Source organism: Mesoplodon mirus (genome assembly GCF_964341445.2).
Source record: "Mesoplodon mirus genome assembly, chromosome: 11".
Taxonomy (NCBI): Eukaryota; Metazoa; Chordata; class Mammalia; order Artiodactyla; family Ziphiidae; genus Mesoplodon; species Mesoplodon mirus.
Genome location: NC_138987.1, coordinates 101,403,368 through 101,427,888, shown reverse-complemented (window position 1 = coordinate 101,427,888; position 24,521 = coordinate 101,403,368). Strand labels below are relative to the sequence as shown.

The window sequence follows — 24,521 nt, the reverse complement described above, 5'->3', positions numbered from 1 at the left end:
CCCTGTTCGCTCAGCTTGCTTTTAAGATGTTTTCATTGTCTTTGGCTCTTCAGCAGTTTTCTGTGCTGACTGTCTAGATGTCAATGTATTTTTAATTACCCTACCCAATCCTCAGTGTGCTACTGCAACCTACAAAATCAACAGCCTTCTTCAAGTTTGGAATGTCCTTGGCATCAGCTTCTAAAATGATGTCTTTGCACCGTTCTCTTGTCTCGCAGAACTCCATTGAGACACACACTGGACCTTTTGGTTCTCTTCCCTGATTCTTTCAACTGCTTTTCCATAGATTCAGTAGTGTATCTCTCAGTGCTGAATTCTGGGCAGTTTCCTCAGGTCTAACTTCCACTCACAGATTCTATCTTCTGCTGTGTTTACCCTGATGTTTCATCCATCCCATTAACTTATTTACCTCAACAACTGTTTTTTCAGTTCCAAAAGCACTACTGGGCCCTTTTTTCAAACCTTCTCTTTTTTCATAGAGAACTGTTCTTTTATTAGGTTTTCTATTTCTTCTTTTATCTCTTCAACTGTCTCAAACAAATTTATTTTATGGTCCCTTCAAACCGTCCCATTACTTTAGCTGTTGGAGCACTAACTCTCCTGCTTCTTGTATCAGCCAGCTCTTCCTCGTGGAGGTGTATTTTGTTACGAGGTTTGTGTTTTTTATTGTTAGCACAGCCTCAGCCAGGATTGCTTATTTTTTGAGAGCATTGAGGGCCCTGAGGTGTAGAAGTTTCTTCAGAGTTGGTTGTGCTTATTTTTGAAGGACTATTTGGGTATCAATTATCCTAGACCTAGTTTTTGTATGTGGTACAAAATGGTACAAAATGTACCAGCTTAACCATTTTTCTTTTTCTTTTCTTTTTTTTTTTTTTTTTGGTGCTACGCGGGCCTCTCACTATTGTGGCCTCTCCTGTTGTGGAGCACAGGCTCCGGACACACAGGCTCAGCGGCCATGGCTCACGGGCCTAGCCGCTCCGCGGCATGTGGGATCTTCCAGGACCGGGGCACGAACCCATGTCCGCTGCATCGGCAGGCAGACTCTCAACCACTGCGCCACCAGGGAAGCCCTGACGTCCATGTTTTAATCCTAAAGTTCCTGTAACAAGTGAGTAGCATAAACCCAGACTCCATCCTGTGAGTGGTACAGCGCAGGGGGCAGAGGAAGCCCCAGGACACACAGTGAGCCTCCTTCTTGTTCACTCCAAAGCAGTAAACAGAGTTTTCTTCATCTCCTTTTCTTGAACAGGAAGTTCTTTTAGGTTCTGGGCTTCACAAAAGGGCTCCTTTCCTGCTCCCCCAAATCTCATAGGCCTGAGGGCACAAGTCTCACCCTCTACCCTCCGACACTATGCTCTACCTCCAGATCCAGATCCCAACTTGTATGGAACACCATGGCATGAGCTATGGTGAACCTACTCCTTCCTTGGTACAGTTAAAATATGCATATCTACAACACACGACTGTTTTGAAACTTAAATTATACAATTCACATGTAGTTCCTGATATAAAGCTTAGCATACACTAGATACTCAATGAATCGTGGCTATTTTTATTTCTAAACTCAACTCAGCCCAGTCAAGCCCAAACCACTAACCTTTCTCTTTAAAAAAGTAATAAAAATTTAAAAGCTGTAATCTATAACATTATGGACCTTGCATTACCCATATATAAATATCTCTCCGCTCTCTTGAAAAAGATAGGAGAAGAAAGAGTGGAATAAAAGAGATATCTACAATCAACTGCAAAGTCTGAACCCCAATATCACATTGTATATGAGACATCCCCAACATGAAACAGTGCCTACAAGATTAGCTAATGTTCAAATTCAAACAAAATGCACGAAACTCTCACCAACCCACCACACACACACACACAGCTATTAGCTGTGCCTAAATTAAGTTCCCTATCGACCATCACAAAAACAAATGTCCATTCACCCCTTGAGTGGGCAGCATGTGGGTGGTACGTGGAACGCTGTTCAGCCTCGTGGCTGAACATGAAGCTTCAGCTGGTCCCCGTAACACCCACACCTGGCTCAGCGTCTGCTCCAGATCCTGGCAGGGAGCCTCGCCTGGCCAGTGCTTCTGCCCTGCCCTGGGTTCCATGCTAGGCAGTCCGCGTTCATTTCTCAATTTCCCTTTCAGTGGAAAGCACTGCAGAGCAGAACCCATGTCCTTCAAACACAGCCTCCTGCACCAAGAACAGGAGCTTCCCGGACCTTCCCGACAGGCGGCCCACTTAAGAAGTCCCATTACATAAAGCAGGAGTTTGTTCAAACTGAGTCATCTTATAGAATTCAGCAACGGCCCAATACTGGTGTGTTTGATTCCAGAATAAATGCGAATCAAACTGGGAAGAAAAGCCAGAGGCAAATAATTTTATGACTACAAAATATCTGGTGCTAGAGAGGTAATCGCTGTGCCCTTTCCTACCCTGTGGAAGATTGTTTTGTCTAATGAATGAAAGATATATTTGAAGGAAGGGAAGGGAGATGGGGAGGGAAAAAGAAATGTGGTTTATCCCCCAAAGCAGCTGGCTCCACGTGAGGACCGCTGCCGCCGAGATAGATGTGTGCGCGGCTTTATTTATTATGTTCTCTTGGAGTGCATTCAAAGCAAGAACATTAAGCATGTGTAAAATCCAGAAGTGAAAACAGCCCCTCTTGACATTGCTCTGCAAGTTTCTGCCCTAAATTAGACAGTGAATCAGGAGGTTACATCTGCGGGCGGGCTGCAGAGAAAAAGGAGGGCCCAGACACGTGAGCCTGCTGGGAAAGACGGCCCGGAAGGCGAGCCTGTGTGGTGGTGCTTTTTCAAGTCAGGAAAGGCAGATCCAGGCTAGTCCTGTTTGACTGCAGTGCAGACAGTGACAATTCCAAACCGATAAAGAAAGACCCTAAAATAGGCCTCACATATCAGGCTGCCCTGAATCCCTGGGAAAGAGCCACTGTGTCAAGTGGATGTCAACCCAACCATTTCTTACTGACCCACCTTCCTGACTTTGATCTCTGAGCCTGCAGATAAACACATACGACGGTCCCTAGAGATTAGTTCTAAATATACCAACCACTGTTTATACCAGGATGGACTCCCTGCCTGGTAGTGCTCCATGGGTGCAGGCAGACTCCCCAGCGCAGGCTGGGCACACCCACTCCCTGGAGGACCCCGGGGCGGAGCACAAACCAGACTCTCACACCCAGGGTCCTCCTGCCCTGAATCTGAGGTCTGGACCAGGTCATCGTGCTGACGCCACTGCCATGATGACGTGCATTCCTAACCCCAACTTTCCTCCCACTGGGGGAGGTCTGAGCAGATCCACAGGCTGGTGCTGCCAGCGAACGGGCTGCTGTTTAAGCTACCAAGAAAAATCTCAAAAGCCCAACAACAGACTATCCAGATTGGAAGAGAAACCACATAATCACAGCAGGGCTTTTCCAGAGCAAGGACTCAGAAAACAGTTGCTGGGGTCAAATTCCAGCTCCACCATTTATTAGCTATGTGACCTCAGGCAAACTCCTTAAGCTCTCTGAGCCTCAGTCTTCTTTTCTGTGAAATGGGGATAAGAGGAGTTCCTACCTCAATGAGACAGTGGATGAGACACACTTAGCAGCGCCCACTGGGAGCAAAGCATCAGGGATGGGGAGGCATGGACACATGGGAGGAAGGGGGGGAACCCCTTGCAATCCTCAAGGTCCCTGGTTGTAGAAATAAGTCCAATGGAGGTCTGTGCTGGGGAGAGTAGGGGAGAGAAGACACTAGCTGCCATGACCCTAAACTGTTTACAACCAAAGGAATGCACAGCTGAGAACTAATTTATGTTAAGTAAACGGCCCCGCATCCCTGGATGTCTCCACCACCTGCCATCTAAATGCATGGCTGGATCTGGGTCCCCACTCGGGTGCTGGCACATTGAAAGACATGTCCAAAGCCAACCAGCTCGAGAAAACCAAATATGGCCAAGCTCAGACCACTGTAGGTGGACCAGGAGGCCCTCGGGTGCCAGGAGATGGGGAGGGGTGACTCAGACACATCAGCTGACAACTCCAGGGTATGAATGACTATGGGCTGTGCTCATTTCCAAACAAAATCTTCCATCCTATAAACCCCGAAGTATTTTATCAGAGTGGTGGGGTCTCAGGCATCGGACTGCTAGGGAAAGGAGCCTCTGAAGCCGGCATGGATGCTATTCTGAGTCCCTGCACCGGCCTACAGACTCCGGCCCCCCCCGAGAGCAAAGCAACAGTAATCAACCGGGTGGAAATCTCCTCCAGACCCCAGAGGAGATGCAGAAAGTTCACGGAACAAAGGAAGGGGCCAGGGATCAGGGCCGACCCCTCACCTTCTCGTGACGACCCATCAGATCATCTCTGAGCATCACAGGGATCAAGTGAGAACAAAATGAGATACTAGGTGTGAAATGTTTTGAAAAATATTTAGAAAGACAGTGTAATAAAACCATAAAGTATCATCTAGCAACTCCTTCAGGAAAGTCAGACCAGAAGTTAGAAGCTCTTCGATTTAATTCACCTTTTAAAATATGTCTATGACTTACCAACCTAGCTGAATAAAAAGTGAAAGACAAAATTTATAAGATGGGTAAGTTTTTTTCCTTTTTTTCCTACATTATACCAAACATTTTTCAACTGATTTTTTTTTCACTGAATTGGTTGACAGAACTGATTGAATCACTCAGCTGTATAAAAAGAGCCTGAGCATCTGTCCAACTTTCCCAGGCATGGCCTAAACAGTAGGTGTGCTGGGCACCTTTTTCCCATCCTGAGTCTGGGGCAGACATCACTAATCAATCCCTGCACTCTTTGCCCTGAGCTTAGGCTGCAGCTCAGAATCCTTTCCACACGCAACACTTCAGGCCCCATGACCAGTCTCAGACCTGCAGGGGACCTGAAACCATTTGTCATCTTAGGTACATACTTCTCCTGATTTAAACTGAAGCCACAGGCTCAATGATTTTAGTCTTACTAATTCCTCCTGAAATTGCTTGCTGCTGCCTGGAATTCCTGGAAAAAAGACAAAGTCTTTCATCTCTCAATTAGACAAAAGGCTGACCGTGCAAATACGCCAGAGAGGATGCAAAATGACTTAACATTCGTACAAAACTGTAAATAGTTGATTCCAGCCTCCCTCTGAGCAGGGTCCAGGTGGCCCTGCTGGAGGAGGTCTTAAGTGCATCTCCCCACCCTCTCGAGGTTCTTGGCCTCTGGGGACAGCAGTGGCCACTCGAGTTACCCCAGGGCTGCCAGGAAGAGTGTGGACCAGGCTGCACGGCTCTGTGGGGTCGGAGCCCCTTCCTGGGGACGGAGGAGGAGAGCCCTGGATCCCTGAGGGTGCCGTGGACAGTCCCACAGCCCAGCAGGGGAGGGACTCAGGAGGGAAGAGAAGGCAGCAAGCAGAGACAAATGCCAGTGACACAGAGAGGGTCACTCAGTCCCACAAAGTCATCGTCCACCCCGGTTTACCCTCGTCCCCAGAGCCACTCTGCACCCAGCCTGGTTTGTGTTTCACGTGGTTCTGGATGGGTCAGTTCTATAAAGGCTGAGCGAGACTTCCAGAGTCTGGAGGACCCAGGCGCTTCTCACACAGGTGAGTTGCCACATTGCACCACGCGGCCACCACCGAGGCTGGACGCAGTGCAGCCAGAGGCCCCGCCGTGAGCACGGGGGGCGTGTCCATCTGTTCCACTCACCACTGCATCCTCACTGTGTCTCTGGGATCCAGTGAACACTTAATGCCCGGCTGTCCAAATTGGTTCTGCTTGCTTATGCCCACTGCCAAGAGGCTACTCCGGCGCCGGCTCACGGGAAACACTCACTAAACATGGACGGACGGACGGACAGATGGTTGACAGTCTGTCCTGCCTCTAGTCTGCCAAGTGAAGACAGAACAGTGGGCCACCCTGACACACCTGGTCTATCGCTGAAGGAGCGCCAGTCCCGGGAGCCACAACCCATGTCTCCCCGAGTCCGGGGCTGCACACACCAAGGGATGGTGCGTGCCCCCCACCTGCAGAATTCTCCAGGGGCACTGGCGCAGCTGCGCAGACAGGGCGGCGACGGGAAGCAGACTGCAGCCCCAACTGCTAACCAAACACGGTGGCCCCTGCTGCGCTGAGCAGATGACGTGCAGGTGGCTGGATGCCAGCCCCAGCAGAAAGAGGCTGAGATTCACAAGAGGTCTGGCAGAGACTGCGTCGCCCACTTCAAGGATCCCACAGGGACCTTCCAAGAACCCACAGAGGTGCCCCAAGAAAGTGTCGGCACTGGGATGGTTGCCATAGCAGAGAACATGACAGCAGCCAACGGCAGGCAGACCAGCACCGAGGAGAGAGCCGTGAGCCCTGCTTCCTCCAAGGCCTTCTCCTCTGCCCCAGTCCCAGGAGCCCAGCTTGGCGGGGAGGGAGGAGGACTGGACGAAGGGGAAGAAACAGGTCACGACCCTCTTCTCCCGCACAAATCTGAAAGCCACGGGTAAGGCCTGAAGGAGCCCGTGGGCTTTGGAATGTCTTTTGAGGCCTAAGTATTGAAATGAGACTGTTCAAGTAACTAAGCTAAGATGGGCCTCGATGATGGGGAAGAACAGGATGGGGGGTGAGCAGAGCAGGCCTGCCTGCAGCAGTGCTGGAAAGTAAAAGGCTGCCTGTTCATATGAGTCGGTCCATCCTGCATGCATGGCCCCTGCCTCTGACTGAGATTCTGGGTGTGAGACTTGTTTCTCATGGCAAATTAAAGCACCAGTATGCTCTGGGCCTTCCAAGTCCAAGAGTAAATACTAACAACTGTTTCTAGACCAGTGAAACCGCCAAGGTTACCCACTGGAGGCAAATGTAAAACCGCACTGTAGCATCACCTCCACAATTCAGGTGCTTAAGACACCACGGGAGAAAAAGTTCACAAAGGACGTGGGCTCACACTCAAAATTCATATGTCACAGAAGGAAGTGATCCAGCATCAGTGAAAGGCAGCAGATAGAAGAAACAGGATAGCCACTCCCCAAGGACTGAGATCAACAAAACAATCTGAAATAGGCTATAAATATTACATATATGTTTCAAATGATGAACAATCTAAAATATGGAATAGAAATCATAAAGGGACAAAATACAGTCCTAAAAAACAAAAGGTTTGAAGAAAAACAAAACAGAACTTTAAGAAATAAAATTGTCATTAAAAATGAGAATATATTTAAAGGTAAAACAGCTTATTAGATACAAATGAAAAAAACTGGTGAACTGGAAGACAGAGCTGAAGAAATCACTTAGAGTGTAGCAAAGAAAGATGATGAAATATAGAATATGAAAGAGCTTCTAAGAGAAAAGGTAAAATGAGAAAGATCAATACATGTTTTAATACCAGAGTTCCAGAAGAATAAAATAGAAAGGCTGGCAGAGAAGGAATAGTTGAAAATAACTGAGAATGTTCCAGAACTGGTAATGATACAAAGCCTTAGACTGAAGTATCTCACCAAGTCACAAGCAAGATTTAAGACTAAAGACAAAGTGAGTATCTTTTAAAAATCAGAATCGTGGCTTGGACTTACAGCAGACTTCTCATCAGCAACAATAGAGTCCAGAAGACAATGCAAGATCTTCCAATTGCTGAAAGAAGACAAGAGCTCACACAGAATTGTGTACCTGACGAAACCATCATTCATGAGTGAAGGAGAGAGAGAGAAAGAGAGAGGAAGGAAGGAAGGAGGGAGGGAGGGAGGGAGGATGGGAGGGAGGGAGGAAGGAAGGAGGGAGAGAGGGAGGGAGGGAGGGAGGGAGGGAGGGAGGGAGGAAGGAAGGAAGAGAGAAAGAAAAAGAAAAACAGCTTCAAACAAAGACTGAGGAAGTTTACCACTGTAGACCACTGCCCCAAAAACTACAAAACATGTGCTTCAGGGTTAAGGAGAGAAACCAGAAGGAAGGAAAAGAATGCAAGATGCAGTAAGGCTTCTTCAGAGAGACTTTCTTGGAAGCAGATGTCTTCTTAGTCACATCTACTGTGTGGTGTGTAAAGCACCCCAATTCAAGCCCCCCTCAGTCACTTCATACACAAGGCTAAGGAGACACAGGGACATCTCCACGCATTTAAAACCCAAAGCCTCTTTTTTATGCTACTATTTTCAAAACCATGGAGCAGGGCTATTCTGCACTCTTCCTGCCCCTCCCCCAAGACATTCTTTCTTAGAAACAACCTAGCTCAGAAATACTCCTTATGCCTTTGAGCCTACACTACCATTTCCCCCACCGCTGACAGTATGCATAGGACCACACTCACAAAGTTTGCTCCTGTTGTCTTTCACTTAATCCCTTTGCAATATTTAAGTCATAGTCATTTATAAGTGGGGTTAAAAGAATAAACAGATTCTCAGTTGGAGGGTTGGGGGGAGTGGATACAGATCCCCAGACACAGGGAAGGGAAGTGATGCAACAAAATGCCAAAGCAAGAGGCAGAGGTACCTCTACACGCGGGTCTCCTGGCTCCCAGACACACCTGCAGCTTGTGACACCCCATACCTGCACATACCACATGCAGATTCTTGCCAAGGAACTCGTAAGCGTGGCCCCCAAGTGCTCGAGGAACCTTTCCCTAAGAGTCTCTAGTTTAGAGTTTCTGTTCATTTACTTCTGGGCCTGTAAACATGAGTAGATGACCTTTATTGCCATTTCACCCCCTCTGCCTTTCAGACCATGACCTAATGGTAACCACTGGGGAGGCACTGGCCTGTGCCCATCCATGGCCAAGTGGGTGTGAACGAGACTTCATCCTGTGATGTCTCCGGGGGTCTCCCTCTCCAGGACACCAGGCCCATTCCGTCACTTCATCCACCTCAAGAGCATTTTTGTTTTGGTAATTTTCTCCTGGAGATTTTCTGCTCTCCTCCTCCATCCTACCAAAGCCAAGCCAAACTCCAAAGGTCCAGGCCTGGGACGCGTTGTCTGGAAAGTGACATGGCGGGCACTGAGGAGGTGTGTGCATCAGACTCGGAGCTCCTCCTGCAGCCGACACTCTGCCTCAGTTTCCCTGGAGTGGGAAAGGGGAACCAGAGCATTCTGTGGCCCAGACCCAGCAACAGCTCCGGGTGGGGTCAGCACCGCCCTTGAGGTTCATCAGAATATGGCCAAACTCTGCAGGTAGGTATCCAGATGGGGCCCCACAGGTTGACAGAGCACCAGGCCCCAGAAGGCCGCCATGGCACACTGCTTCCAGGCAGGCAGATGGCGGCTGGGCCACTTCCCGAGCCAAGAAAGGCAGCGAAAATGGCTTCCAGGTAAAGGTCTCCTCCCCAGGTATCCCACCCTGTGGTCAGGTCCATCTCACGTGGAGGAGGTGGAGGGTGGGTGCAGGGGCTGGAGAGCAGGGGCGGGACTTGGGGCCTGGGGCTGTCTGTACATTTCCCCTGCCGGGAGGGCTCCAGGGAGGTGCAGGGGCCCAGCCTCCCCAGCTCCGCAGCCACCGCCCCCACTGCCCCTGGGAGAGGCCCTCCAGTCCACCAGCTCTGCCCTCACAACCAGAGTCTCTGCTGGTGTCTCCTGGCATCAAGTCCTCCTGGACTGAGAGTAAACTCGATGCCACCAGCAGGGGACATCCCCAAGGCACCCAAAGATTGTTACTGCCCTTTCCTTAAACATTCAGGATATCTGTCTTGATTACAGGGAAATCCAGGCATTGCCAAGCTCAAATGGGGTCCAGTCTGAGATATCCCAGGGGTTTGTAACAGAAACGTGATATTCTGATATAATTATAAGGATACAAAGTCACAGAGTTGAACACTTCACGAAGGCTAGCCAGTTCTCCAGAGGGCTCACATCCTAGGCTGGGAAGCTCGGCTGGTGCAGACAGGGGTGGGGAGGTAGGGTGGGAACACCAGAGGCAGGTCTCTCTTCCCCCAGACCCCTAACACCTCCTCTTTCAGCCTCACGCCCACCCCCAACACCACTCTACAGCTTCTCGTGCTGTGCCAACCTGCTCAGGTCTGTTTCTGAGAACAGAATTCCGTCTCCTCAGCTGGGGCTAATCCTTCCACTCCTGTCCTTACCCCGCTGCCTACTGCCTTCGTCCACATCTGCTTCATCAACAGCCCCCGCCCATCCATTCCCACTCTCTCCTGTGCCAACAAATCCATCTCCTCTTTTCTCACTCACAGCCGAAACTCCTGGAAGAGTGGCCCTCACGTGCCCCCACTGCCCGCCACCCACTCTCGGCATCACACAGTCTGACTGCACGGCAGTCACCCCGAGCCGACTCTCAAGTCCCCTGAGAACCAGGTCGTCAAGTCCAGTGGGGCTGCTCTCGGTCCCCACCTCCCCCCCCCACCGCCCCATCTGACGCTGGCAGCAGTGGCCTCCCCTTGCCCTCCACGACCCCGCAGGAGCAAGGCTGTCCTCCACCTCCCGGGTCCCTCTGGCTCTGTCTCCTGTTTTACCTGCTCCTCCGTCCTCAGCCCTACATCATCCCCTCCCTCTGTTCTCTCTCCCTAATAATTTCACCCATTTCCACAGCTTCAAATATCACCTTTAAATGAACTCTAATCCTGCATGTATGTTGGGTATCTCTCCGTTAGCCCTCCAAATCCACCCTCTATCCTTCCCACCTGGAGAGCCCCTCCCACCTGGATAGCCCCTCCCACCTAGGTAACCCTCCCCACCTAGACAGCCTTTCCCATGTAGATAGCCCCACCCACACAGATATCCCCACCTACCTAGATAACCCTTCCCACCTAGATAGCCCCGCCCACCTAGAGAGCCCCACCCACCTAGATGGCTCTGCCCACCTAGAGAGCCGTTCCCATCTAGATAACCCTTCCTATGTAGACAGAGGGCTTTCTTGCCCTCCAGCTTTTGTGGAGAAAACCTCTTTTTCCCTCTCGCCTGGACGACGGCAACAGCCTGGGAACTGTCCGTCCATCTGTGGTCTCAGACCACCACTTCACCCGCTACCCTGCCACCTGACTAGACTTCTGGAAGAGCCGTTCTGGTCCACGTTGCCCTGGCTCGAACACTCCAGATGGCCTTGAGCAGCCCACCGAATGGGATGCAAACTCCAGCCTGCTGCCAGGGCTACCACACATTCCCCTTCCCTGCCGCTCCGGCCTTCTCTCCACTCCTCCCCACACACTGCCTGTGCGCTGAGCAAACTCAACTCCCCGTTCCTTTAAAGTCCTATGCATGAGGCTGTCACCACCACGCTTTCTGTTGGGAACGTGAGCCCTCCTCTTTACCCTGTTTCTGCCCACCCTTCAAGGCTCAGCTGTGTCACCCCCGTCATATGTGCTTTCTCCATTCACTCCATCTGAGTGTACCCCCTCCTTCTTTAAACCTGTGAGCCCTTCATCTTTATCTCCCTGTAACGTCAAGCATGTTCTGCCCGTTATTTCAACTGTGGGTATCTGTGCATCTTTCTTCCTACTGGACTACACACTCCCCAAAGGATGGGATAGCTGAGGGGCCATCACCCTGAAGGTCTCCTTGGATCCAGCGATCCTGTGAGCAGACTGCCTTACACAGAGCAGATGCCCAAAACATGGTCAGAATGACTAAATGCCCCAATTCTGGGAGGGGAAAAGCAACTTAGGATTGTTTTCACCAAAACTGGCATGAGATTCCCCATTTTCAGGGCATTTCACAGTCAGTTTATCCTGAGCAAAGGCTCCCCATCTCCTGGTCTTTCAGAGAGCTGGGCACAGGTCAGAAACTTTGCCTTTTAAATAACTGAAAACCAGAGGCACAGGATCTTCTCCACTGCAGACCAAATGTGACATCTGAGTCACTGTAATCCACTCGGATGTGCAGCTCGGAACCCCAGGACGCCTTGGGCAGCTAGACACGGTGACAGAGGCTTTGACCTTGGAGACACACTGTGCAACATTTCAGCTCTGGACAGAGGCCAGGACGCACCTGTGAGCAGGACCAGGGAGGGGACGGGAAGGCAGAGCCTACAAGAGGGGAATTTACTAAAAGTTGGATTAAGCTAAGTGTATGGGCCTGCAAAGGGCCTGACCTGCCTTCCGTCTTAGCATGCTCACCTCTGCTAACCTGAGAAAGAACACACACACGCCCCAGCAGAACCCGCCCATCAGGGAGCTGGGCATGCAGCTAGAGCAGCTCGGCAGCCACGAGGCGGGGGGTCTGGGCCTGGGTCAGGACACGGAGCCCTGACGCACGATACACTCAGGCCACAGGAGGAGCCCAGACCAGGGGACAGGGATGCTAGCTATTCTGGCTAGCATCAGTAGGGCTCACCTGTCTCACCTCAGTAGGGCTCCTGTAGGAATAAACGGCAGAACATATACGAGCCTCCCTAGGTAAACATAAGATAAAGTCTACCACCCAATATTCTGTCAAAAAACAAAACGGATTCATTTTTTTTCCTTCCCTAACCAGGGAAGTTGTTCAAATTTTCTAAGCCCAGGTTTCCTTATCTGAAAAAATGGAAATAATAAAACTCGTCCCATGACTTCAAAAAAAAAAAAAAACTGCTGATACAGTAGATATGAAGAGGATTTTAAAGGTATTTTAAAACAATCAGAAAGTAAAATGATGTTATTACTTTCAGACAAAACAATTATGGAAGAAGTAGCCATCCCCAGTTTGTTTCCTGAGTCACTAATTGGCCCTCCATCTCCCCAAGGGGCCACCAAGTGTTACTGTCGCCTTCCCCTCCTCCCGATTTCCTGACTCTCTCCCCAAGTGTTCCTTCTTCCTCACACGCCTTTCCCTCCCTCGCCTAGACTGCAGCTGTGTGAGGAGCAGGCGACAGCCTTGGGCCCGGCTTTCCCCCCAGGCAGCCCCCAGGCTGGAGACAGAGGCCCCTCACCAGCTACCTCCGCCAGCACAGACGCAGGGCCGTGGGGAGGCTCACCCGGCCACGCGGCATCCACCCTCTCCCAGGGTCCTTGCGGTTCCCAGGCCTGGGCACTCCTGGACTACGGACGGGCAGACGGGGACAGATAGACAGACCAAATAGCTCTGTCTTGCCAAATACCCGTTTCCTGCCGTTTCAAAGCCCAGGTGGCAGGAAGGTGAGGGCTGAACTGGATGTGGAGACCGTCATTATTTTGGGAAGGGGGGAAGCCTCAGTTACTCCTCCAGCAGCGCTGGATTGTTAAACACCTAGTTAAAGTAAAAATTCTGACACCGGCCCTGGGAGCCCAGGGGACAGACTGGACCCTCACCACTGCCACAGTGGAATTTCCTGATCCGATATCCTCGTCTACACAGGATTATACTGGGGTAGCCACACAAGGAAATGGGCTCTTCTAACCAAAAACCCGTAATTCAGACCCAGCAATTCCACTCCTAGGTCTATACCCTACAGAATTGAAAAGAGGAACTCAGATACTTGTATGCTGATGTTCACAGCAGCATTATTCACAGTAGCAAAAGGGGGAAACAGCCCAAGTGTCCATCAATGGACAAATGGATAAGCACGACGTGGTCAGTTCATACAGTGGAATATTACTCAGCCATGAAAAGGAATGAAGTTCTGACACCCACGATACAATGTGGATGAGCCTTGAGAACACCATGCAAAGTGAAATAAGCCAGACGCAAAAGGACAAACATTGTGTGATTCAACTTATATGAAATATCTAGAATAGGCAAATTCATAGAAACAGAAAGTAGACTAGATGCTACCAGAGGCTGAGGAGAGGGAGGAATGGGGAGTTATTACTTAGAGGTTACAGAGTTTCTGTTTGGATTGAAGAAAGAGTTTTAGAAATCGCCTGGCAATGGTTGTAGAACACTGTGAATGTAATTCATGCCACTGAATTGTGTACTTAAGAATGGTTATGGGGGCTTCCCTGGTGGCGCAGTGGTTGAGAGTCCGCCTGCCGATGCAGGGGACACGGGTTCGTGCCCTGGTCCGGGAAGATCCCACATGCTGCAGAGCAGCTGGGCCCGTGAGCCACGGCCCCTGAGCCTGCGCATCCGGAGCCTGTGCTCCGCAACGGGAGAGGCCACAACAGTGAGAGGCCCGTGTACCGCAAAAAAAAAAGAATGGTTAAAATTGAAAATTTTGTTTTATATATTTCATAATAAAAGATATTTTAAAGGTCATAATTCACATCTTCAACTACTAGTAGATGTGACCTATAGACTTAGCTTTGCTGAGATAGTTAAAAGAAATAAATCTTAAAATCACTTTTCATGTAACTGAAAGAAAGTGCTTGACCTCACCTCCAAATGACACCCAGGTCCCTAACTAACCTCACGTGCTTCCTTTTAACGGCATCATTTATCACGTGGATCATTTATCAGGTAGACTGTCACAAAAGACCTAGATCTGAATGCAGGGAATGTGCCGCCCTCAGTGAGACGACACAGGTGAGCCCCAGTGACCGAATTAACAACAATTCGGTCACTGTCAATAACGCACGGGAATCCACAGTCACACGGGGTTACAGCGGTCGGAGCGGGTATGGGGAGTGACTGCCAGTGGGTGCGGGGTTTCTCTTTGGGATGATGAAAATATGCACGAACTGGACAGTGGTGATGGTTGCACAGCCCTGTAAAAATACTACAATTCATTGGACTGTACACTTTAAAGGTATGTGAAATGTATCTTTTACAGTAAGTGAACTATATCTCCACCAAGATGTTCTTTAAAAATCAATAAATGCATAACGCATGCAGTCAGGGTGCTCAGCCTGCAAGGATGGGCCCCGAGCTCATCAGAACCTCGTTGGAGAATGGAGGGCCTTATTTCCAGGAGGGAATTACTGGGAAGACGTTCCAAGAACGTGGTAAAGCGAGGCCCCGCCACGAAGCGGTCATCTCAAAGCCAAGGTTGGACAAATGGAGGTCCCCACTGGGATCTGAGGACCAAGTAGGGTCGAGGCAGGAACCTTGGGAACAAACGCACAGCTAGAGGAGGAAGTGGGAGGGGAGGCGTGTGGAGTGACCACAGAGCAGAACGAGCGTTCGGCTGTTTGTCCACCACAGTGACCAGCGGAAGCTGGAGCTTTCACAGAGCAAATCCAAGCCAGGCTCCGCCAGGCTGGCTCAAGGTCACTTTTCCTCAGCCCCACGTGGAGAGAGAAGAGAGATAGCACATGCTTGGAAAGTCCAACAGACCTGAACTTAATTCCCAGCTCCAACAGCGTCTGGATGACCTTGGCCACGTTACTCAAGACCACTGGTCCTTGGTTTCCTCATCTGAAACATGTCATTAATACCCACCCATAGGACGGGCGTAAGGACACAATGGTACTAAGTGCGTCACCGGACACACTTACGTCCGGTACGTGGCAGCTACTGCTTCTGCCCGGTCTACAAATACAAAACAATGGATGCTGCACTGCACTACAGATTATTTTTAAAATAAAAATAAAAACGTGGACGGCCCCGTAGATCACAGGCCCAGAGGGTGGGAGGTGGGTGTCGAGGGGAGCAAGGCACAAACTGAAACGCACGTTTCCCAGCATGCTTTTTGATAATGAGATTGTTTTTGCTCCAGGAAGCTAAAGGTTAGTCTGTCATTTAAGATGTGAAATTAAAGCCCTTTCCTATTTTGATTGGTGTCTTAAGATGCCGGATGGAACTGCTCCCTCCCTTTACCTACAAACTGCCAGCACTTTTGCTATATATTTTTAAAAAGTAGTTTATTTTCCAAAGCCAAGGTTTACATTTGAAGCAAAGTTCTATTTGCCAGGCAGCCTGTCCTCCCGTACTGAGGAGTGACGTTTAGGTTTGGGGAATTCATGTTGGAAAGTGAGGACTGACTGAGTGGCCCACCAGGCTTGCCTCCTGCTCTCAATGGCCCTACCTTCGCACGTCTGGACCAGCAGAGGACTTCTGGCCAGTTCAGAAGGCAGAACCCGGGCCTCAGGCTGCAGGCGGGGACCACGTGCCAAGGCCGTGAGGAAGCCCGGCCTCCCAGGGTCCTGACCCTCAGGCTGGTCCCACAGTCCTGGGATCCCGCTGACTCAAGAAGAGCTAAGAAGAGCTGCCACCATGCAGTGATTTACACTCACCCTCCCATTCGGAGCCTCGCGGCTGCCCTGCAAAGCCAACTGGCTAAGGATTACTGTCTCCATTCTACAGATGAAAAATAGGAGACTTGATCCCTTCAAAACTCTCAGAGAAAAACATCAAGTCAAAGACTGTGACCCAAGTCATTTTCTAGGTGTAGCCTTATTTTTCTTTCTTTCTTTCTTTCTTTTTTTTTTTCTTTACTTTTGCTAACTAACACCTTTGAAAGGTTTTAGCCCAACATGGCTTATTTTGGAAAGAGAAAAATATATAAATGACTGAACATGACACAATGGTTACAAAGTAAGTAGAGCTTAATTGAGTAATCAAGTCAACATTTCTCAACATTTCTGCCCACAGGCAATACGGGGAAGAACATTCATTTACTGTCTGGATTTTGGCTTGCTTCTCTAAAAGACAGGAGACAAGATTATTTTATTTTCCCTTCAGCTAGTTTCCAGCGGGCAGCCCCACGCGTAGTCGAGTGTATTAAAAGAAACCCCTGTTGGCAAATGGGCAGCTTGAATATTTCATGAAATTATGGCAACACTGTGTTCTGCGATGGTGGCTTCCTCCAGGGATCTCAGAGGCTACACCTCTGAGAGTGAGTCGGGCTCGGGCCCTGTCTTAAAGCTAGAGACCAGGTCAGCCTCACAGGCCTTCCGGTCTCTGGGAGCATCAGGTCAGATGCCAAAGGCTTGGGGATGGTGGGAACGTCGGAAGGAGGCCCCAGATGATCCCTTTCCCATGCTGAATTTAGACGTCTCCTTACCTAAATATCTCCCGGGAAGAGGAGGGCTCCTAGGGGACCAGCCCAGACAAGGGAGCAGGGGAATCTTTGTTCCCACACCTTGGTAGACTCGGGGGCAGCCTGACCGCCTCGGGCTTTCTACCTGTTCTATCTGCAGTTCACCTGCACATCCACCCGTCCTGTGGTTTCTACGCACAGCAAAGCCGCTGGTCCACAAACAGCCCCCAACCCCTCACCACGGCAGCCCGACAGCCCAGCCTGGCCTCTCCCTCAGAGGCCGAAATGAGCCCTGACTGGGGCAGAAAGGAAGTGAGCAAATAAAAAGGCCTGGAGGCACGTCCGTTCGCAGACAGAACAGTGATCTGAGTTTTGCAGGGGTTTCCTGTGGACACGTATGAACCTTTACTCTGTTGTCTAAGATAACGCTTCAACCTTCCCAGTGAGAGGTAGCCCCCAGCTCTGTCCCCAAATCTAATACCTCAGAAATGACTTCAGCCAGAACAAAAGCGGCGTCGGCAGAGGGAGGCTGGGGGGGAGGGTAAGAGGGTTATCAGGCGAAGTCTAACCAGAAACACTGATCGATGCTTTCAGAGCATCAGCGTGCACCACGAAGGGTCAAGAGATCACAGGAGGGTAGAGAACCAAGGCCGGGTTCCAGTCCCACCCCTCCTGCAGGAGCCTGTCTTCTCAACTGGAAACGGAGTTTGTTCCTCAGGTTCCTTTGCCCATAAAACCTCCTGATCCTAGAGTAAATTCCCGAAGAGACGCATTTATTCTAGGTCTGCCTGACAACCTTTCAGAGAACATGAGTGTGGAACCGCCCCCTCCTTGCCCCGTCTCACTCACACACACACACACACACACACACGGCACAGCACCTGAGGACCACGGTGAAGCGGCCGTGCGGTGGCAGCCTGTCTGGGGCCTGGGGGAAGGGACCATGGGATATCGAGCTCTGGCCAGTTAGCCCCCTGTGCCTCACCTCTGCCCAACGCCAAATCCCCAGCGTCTCCGGGGAAGTGAGGGCCTATTTTCAACCTCTGTTTCCCTCCTGACCTGCAGGCCCAAACTGCCCTCCTCTGTCCCGTGGATCCCCACTTAGATTAACTCAGTTCCACAAGTAGCGGCTGTGCGCCCCACGCTCCCCCAGATACCCCAGGGAGCCGGGCCTCCTCCTGTGGCCCCTGAGGTCCGCTCACAGCTGTGCCTCCCGGGTCCCCTGCCCGCGGCAAGGAGGCAGCGAGGCCCCCGGGGCCCCAGGTCAAGGCCTGGCCTTAAGCAAAGGGCACCCCATCTGGGACCCGAGCCGCACACACAGGAGTCACGGCAGCCCCCATTCTGCTTCCCCCCCAGGGATGTGGGGTAGTCCCTGCGTCCCGGCTTTGAAACAGCGCTGAAGGCCCTCCGTTTTCCCAGGGGCGTCCTGTCATTTTTACTTGTTTTGTACAGTACCTAACCTTGAGGTTCATGTAAACAGGTGTTTACTAAATTATTTTAATAATGACAGCCATGGCTGGGAGTGTTGTTTCATTATCAGAACGTTTAACACTTATGTCATTAAATATTCAGCACCTGATATTTTGCACAACTCCCCGTGCCTTTTTTTTTTTTTCAATCAGTCTTCTGTTCTCTGCAGAGCCCACCGTCAACTTAGGCAACAGTGGGGACGGACCTAGGAGGAGGCTAAATCGGTGCGATTTCTTGATTACTTCGCTAAGTAGTGTAGTCGTTAAGTCTCCAGGAGTTTCCCAAACAATCCATCAGCTTTCTTTAGTCCACCCTGGAAAATAAAGTCGTCTACCGATTTCGAATGCAGACGCAGATTCCAGAGCCCCCACGGGGACCAGCGGGATGCTACTGGCTGACTGGTCACCACCATGTGGCAAACAGCCAGACCCCAGCAGGAGGTTCCCCGGGAAAGCAGGAGGGTGCTCCAGCCACGCCCTCACATTCTCAGCTCGGCGGCCAGGGCTCTGGGACCCAGGACCTCGCTACAACCACCGAGAAAGCTGAGCGAAGAAAGGGATGGAAAAGAAAACACCAGGAGCTGGAACACATCACTGAAAATTAGAACAAATCTCAGTTACTTCCTAACCCAGGTCTCGGGAGCTTTGCTGCCATTACCCAGCATGGGACCAGCCAGATTCATAAACAGCTGTGAAGTGTACCCAGTTGTTGTTGTGTTTTTCCCCTAATAAAATTAGGAAAATGTCTTCTTGCCTTTGAGCCGACAAGCTCTGCAACCCTACCGGCCAGGCTTTCCAGCTCCCACACTCCAGGTTGGCCCCAGGCTGGGCCTGGGACCCCCGGGCCCCTCTGGTTACCAAGCCCTGGTGAGAAAATTAATACGGGGAGGAAATTAATATAGGGCCGTAACAGGTTCAGGCGAGCAGGATGCTGCCCGTGCTAGAGATCAAGGCAAGGCTGGGGCAGGAGGGCGAAATCCAAAGTGGGTTCTTTACCGGAGAGAGGGTGAAAGGTCGGCGAGGGCGGGTCGTGCTGGAGGCCCCTGGCATGTGTGTGGCGGGCACTCTGGTCTTCGGAGGCCTCCACCCTGGGGCAGGCACGCGGACGAGGCACAGCAGCAAGAAGTGCCCTGCGGAGCCTCGGCCCCCTTGCCCAGCCCCGCAGGTGCCCCTCCTGACTCCCAAGCCCTGGGGCGCCACCTCCTGGAAGAGGCAGAAAGCACACCCCCTCTGGTCTGGGGGCTGCATCCATCGGTCAAGTGTCAAGGCCTGTGCTAGGAGGTGGGGATGCAAAGATCAGCAGGGCCTCAGACCCCCACCCAGGATGTCCCTGCGTCTCCTTCTGCATCTGTCTTACACCCAGAAGAACCCACCTCGGGCAGTTTTAAATCACAGAGAAAACAGAAGGAAGAGTCCCAAGTCATCCCCGAGACTCAGGGGCCAACGGCTCACCATCTACTGTACCTGTAGCATCTACCTGTAGAGAACCATTCACCCAAGGCGAGGCACCAATGTGCAACGGTGTCAGGGCTGCAGCACCAGTATTCCTGTCTGCTACGCACCAGGTCCCCAAAGGGCTCTAGGCTCGTGTGCAATCTATTTAAAATAGCTTTTCCTTATTCAGTGTGTGTGTGTGCACATTTAAATACCGTTAGCATGTGCTCCATGGACATAAGGAACAATTGACTCTTGTAATATTTTCTATTGTATAGTACTCTGATACACCCGAAAGTATGTGAGCAGCACTAGGAACAGGATCTGGAACCTCAAGAGCCCTTTTTCTCTGGGTTCCTCCATGCAGAATCCAAGAAGCAGCAGCTAATGTCATGCTTTCTTCAACCTGTGCAAGCTGAGGGGCAGGTAACAGTGCTCTCTGACCACGGATCATGATTATTATTACTTTGTTACGATGATAATAACTGTTCTGCTGCATCGCTAAGCAGTGCTCTGAAAAGAAAAGCACAAGGTGTCTTCCACTCCCAGAACGCGTTTCCCCCTCTGCCTTGTCTCCAGCAGATAAGGGACATTCTGATGTTTTATTTGTTAAATGGTTGACTATTAAGAAACTCATTTGCTAGCTGGAGGCTGCAATGGAAAATCAGCCCCGAAAAGTGGGAGGCTGGTGTGGGACCAGGGCAGATGGGGCGCTGGAGGTGAGGGGAGGCTCACGAGCCCCTCGCTGCCTCGAACCCAGGGTCGGGATCCAGCCCTCAGGGAACCTGCGGGCTGTTCCAACGTGCTGACCCCCGTGTCCACACCCCGACCCCCAACACACACACACACACACACACACACACACACACACTCACCCCACTGCAAAACTGGGGCAAAAGGCTTTGCATTGAGCTACTCGAGTTTGTTGGGGAGACGGGGATGTAACCCCCGCCCCGGGGCAGCTCCTCCCGTCCTCCACTCCGCCGTCACCGCCGGCGTAATGCTCCCTCTTCCCTCTCTGCTCCTGAAACCCTACCCCTGGGTATGTTTCAGCGCCCCGTTAGTTATGAAGCCACAGCAACCCCTTCCCGGCAGACGTCCCTGCTTCTCCAAGTCTGCGCACCCACCTCCGTCACCCTCCTCCCCTCCTGCCCCAGGAAGACCCCAGCCCTGCCAACGACAGGGCGGGGGGAGACGGAGGGGAGGCAGGGATCCTGGTGCTCTTACACCTGAGAACCGCATCCGGGAAAGGAGGCAAAACTGCTCTGTGAATTATATAATCACTGCGGCTTCAAGGGAGAGGACTGGGATCCAGGTTGCCATAGTGTTTGTGGCGTGTGGCTGGGAAGGCGGCGCCCGGCCACGCTCCCTGCTGCTGGCCCCTCCATCTTCCCCACAGACCTCGCGGGGCCGCGGCTCCTACTTTGAGTGTCTGCTCCCTGCACACGGGTGGGGAGGGCGCACTGGGGCACCACGGGGCAAAAGGAAGGAAGGAAAGGGCCAGAGAGGGTTTGTCCTGCGTGGAGAAGAGGCCTTGTGAACTGTTCAGGATTTGCTGAGGATTATCACCACGTGAATAATAATTATGACCACAGGCCACTGCCATTGTCAGTGACAGCGAGGACGTGGCCACTGGGCTCTCCCCTTCAAGGCCGCCTGGACTGAGCTGGGAGCCTGGAGGGGAGAAAGCCGTCCCCGCTCTTCACAAACATCACCTTTCTTTTGTGTCCCTCCTGGCCTCCCTCCGAATCCATCCACGACTCCATCAGGAAGGGGACAGGGGAACAGGTAGGGGTGGGGCATGGGGTAGAGAAATCCAGGGACCTTGTGACCCCAAAGCCCTGGCTCACCCTAGAACCCACGACCCTTGACACAATCCTTCCACCAAAAGAGGCCCAAATTCCCCCACTGCTGCCCAAGCTGGAGATCAGTTTCAGGTTGGACGGAGACCAGGGAAGCTGCCTGGCAGCCTCTGGCTCTAAAGGGTAGGGGCTCTGCCTGCTAGCGGTGGGGCTGGGGGCCTAAGGAGGGAGGAGGCTGGACAGGAGAGGGAGGGATGGAGACAGCCCCTCCACCAGGCTGTCCTCAGAGGAGCACTTGATGTGCCCAGGAAGTAGCAGGACCAACAGCGACAGGTATGGAGAAGGAAGCGATTGGAAGGAAGAGTGTAAACAGGGAGGCTTGGGAAACGGAGACACAAGGCAGAGCCTGCACCCAGAGGCAGAGGAAGCCACGGGGAAGGCAGAGACGGAGCTGGAGGCGGCCGCACTCCAGCAAGACCGTCCCTCTCCACTCCATCATAATCTTAATTGACGAGCAGTGCCAAAAAATAATAACTTGTTAATACGGGCGGTGGGGGAGGGGGTGAGGGAGAAAGTTTCCAGGAAGTGGGGAGCTGACTGAAAGCCTTTCCCCCTTTCAGGGGGAGCTGTTGACACTTGATGCCAAGGATGGAGATACTGGGAAAACACTGGGCGACAGTGGGCAGCCGCGTGAGCTCGGCACACCCTTTTATTACTGCCTTAAAACATGAAAAAGCAGAGCCCACACACCGCCCGAATTCTAAACGCTGACATCCTCAGGTGCTAGCCCACATGTGGGTGCGAATAAGAACACACGGGGCGTGGGCGCGCGGGGGTCAGTGGCCGCAAAGAGGTGGGTGGGTGTAGGTGAGCCGGAGAAGAGGGCCACAGGGAGAGAGAGAGGGAAAGAGAGAGATGGGGGGGCGGTCCACAGGGAGAGGGAGAGAGAGGGAGAGGGGAAGGGAGAGGCGCCAAGACTCGAAGCCGCCCCCTTGGAGCGCGCTGCCCGGGCGGGGGCGCCGGCCGGCCTGGTGCGGGGCGCGCGCGCGCGCTCCCAGCCGCGCCCGGGCGAGGCGAGGAGGACCCCGGCCCACCGGGCTGGGGCGTCGCCGGCCGGGTAGTCGGGCTCTCCCGGCGAGCGCGAGCCAGCGAGGCCGGAGTAGACACTTGGGAACTTTTCCCCTCGCCCGGAATTCTCCGGACGCGCGGTTCGGGGGTCGCGGGCGCGGGCGGGGGAGGGGCGGGGATTTTCCGCTCGGGCTCCGCGCGGTTCGCCCAGGGTCTCGCGGGCCCCCGGCCGCTGGGGGAGAAGGACGCGCGGCGGGGACCGGCCGGGGCCCCGGGGCGCGCGGGCGAGGCCGGCGGGCGCGGCGGCGGGGTCCAGCCTTACCTTGGTGGTTTTCCTCCGGAATGTACATCCTCGTGTTTTCATTGACCATGGACCAAGAATTGTTTGAAAAGGAGAAGCCACAAAGAGGAAGAAATGTCAAACACGCCCGAGCGGGTCTGCACTAATCCCTCCTCCGAGGCCGGCGGCTTTCGTGCAAAATTCGAGGAAGCCGTGGATCTGCAGTCGCTCTTCTTCCTTTCTGATGATTACCTGATTCCCATTATTGCATCAAACACCAAAAACTGATCCTTTCCACTACTGCCTCCTTCAGTGAAATTGTAATGCATCCTCAGCACATCCGGGCCCCTTCCAAGAATTCAGCGCCGCACCTCTGGCGGCCACAGCATTTGAAAAAATAAATGGGGAGGCAGAGCGAGAGGAGGCGGAAGGGGAGAGGGGAGCGCGGACCCCAGGGCGGGAGACGCCCGCCGGCCGCCGGCCTGAACCCTCTCCGCCCGCTCTCGGCGCGTCCTCCCCGGCCCTGCTCCGCTTTCCTCTGCCCGAAGGTCCGGCGAGTCCCGAGGGCGAGGAGGCAGGAAGGCGCCGCCGCTCCGGGCCGCGCCGCGCGCCGCTCTGGCAGGAGCTGTTTCTGCAGAGGCGGCGAGAGGGAGCCGCCGGCAGGAGCGCGGAGCGCGGCGCTCACCCCGCGGCCCGCCGCCCCGCCCGCCCGCCCGCCCGCCCGGCGCGCCCCAGGCGGACGCTCTGAACGTTTCCAGATGTGGCGGCGGCGCGCGGGGCCGGGCGCACGGCGCGGGGCGCACGGCGCGGGGCGCGCGGCGCTGACTCGAGCCGGGTCCGAGCCCCCGCTCGCCCCGCCGCCCGCGCCTCAGCTCGCGTGCCACCCGGACACACCCCTCGCGCCCCGCCCCGGCCCCCGCGTCCTCCGCGGCCCCCTAGGCGGCGAGGCCTCGGGCGCGCAACTCCAGGAGGGGGGGCCATCTGCCCACCTAGAGTCTCTGCGGATCGGGCCACTGCGCGAAACAGCAAAAGGAGCCGCGGTGCCACGGCTCTGTTTGGTGGATTACGACCAGGGCGGTTGCACGAGTGGCGTGGATGCGGAGAGACGGGGGCATTGAGAGAGGGCCTGAGAGGCGGAGCCTCCTGGCGAGGCAGCGGTGCCCAGATGTCTGAGCAGACTAGTAGACCCGGGTTTTCTTAAGTCCTCCGAGGCCGCCGAGCACGTGTGCTGCCAGAATATCCTCACCTTCTCCTCTTAATTATTTCTGCCTCTCGGCGGGAATCTGTTGAGCGCCTGTCCTTCCCGGAGCAGCAAACCTTTCTCCCAGTCACTCAGGCAGCCACTGAAGATCCATGGCACCCCCTGCAGGCCCGGGCTCCTGAGAGCGGGGCTGCCTGAGCCCTGGCAGGGGTGCCTGCAGCTCCCTCTTGGGAAAACGCCCCCCTTCCTACCCTCAGACCCCCCCCTCCCCATCCGCACTCCTCCTCGGGGGAGCCCATCCAGCTCGGTGTGTCCAGCCCAGACCTCTCTTCCTGAACGCCAGGCTGCCCAGCGCTCTCGGTCTCGGCTCGGAGGCGGACGGACATCTCAAACCTAACATTTCCAAACGCCGAACTCCTTATTCTCTGTGGAAAAACCTGCTCCTCAGCAGCCTCCCCATCTCAGCGGATAGGGCCGAAAACCTGGGGTCGTTCCTGACTCCTTTCGCTCTCATCCTCTCATCTGGTCCTTCGGGAAATCC

At 53.1% G+C, this 24,521-nt stretch overlaps 1 protein-coding gene across 10 annotated transcripts in view; it reads right to left on the bottom strand.

Annotated features, from left to right (window-relative positions):
- The window catches only part of CACNA1C (calcium voltage-gated channel subunit alpha1 C), a 474,002-nt gene extending 450,168 nt beyond the window's left edge, over positions 1–23,834 (bottom strand). For 9 of the 10 annotated variants that reach the window (XM_082636557.1, XM_082636560.1, XM_082636556.1 and 6 more), the window contains exon 1: positions 22,822–23,476. In XM_082636557.1, the coding sequence (XP_082492683.1) occupies positions 22,822–22,870 (49 nt within the window). In that variant the 5' untranslated portion in view covers positions 22,871–23,476. Of the gene's footprint in view, positions 1–22,821; positions 23,477–23,768 lie in introns of those variants that run through there. The other variant, XM_082636564.1, reaches the window with a different exon arrangement.
- Positions 23,835–24,521: the final 687 nt, after the last annotated feature.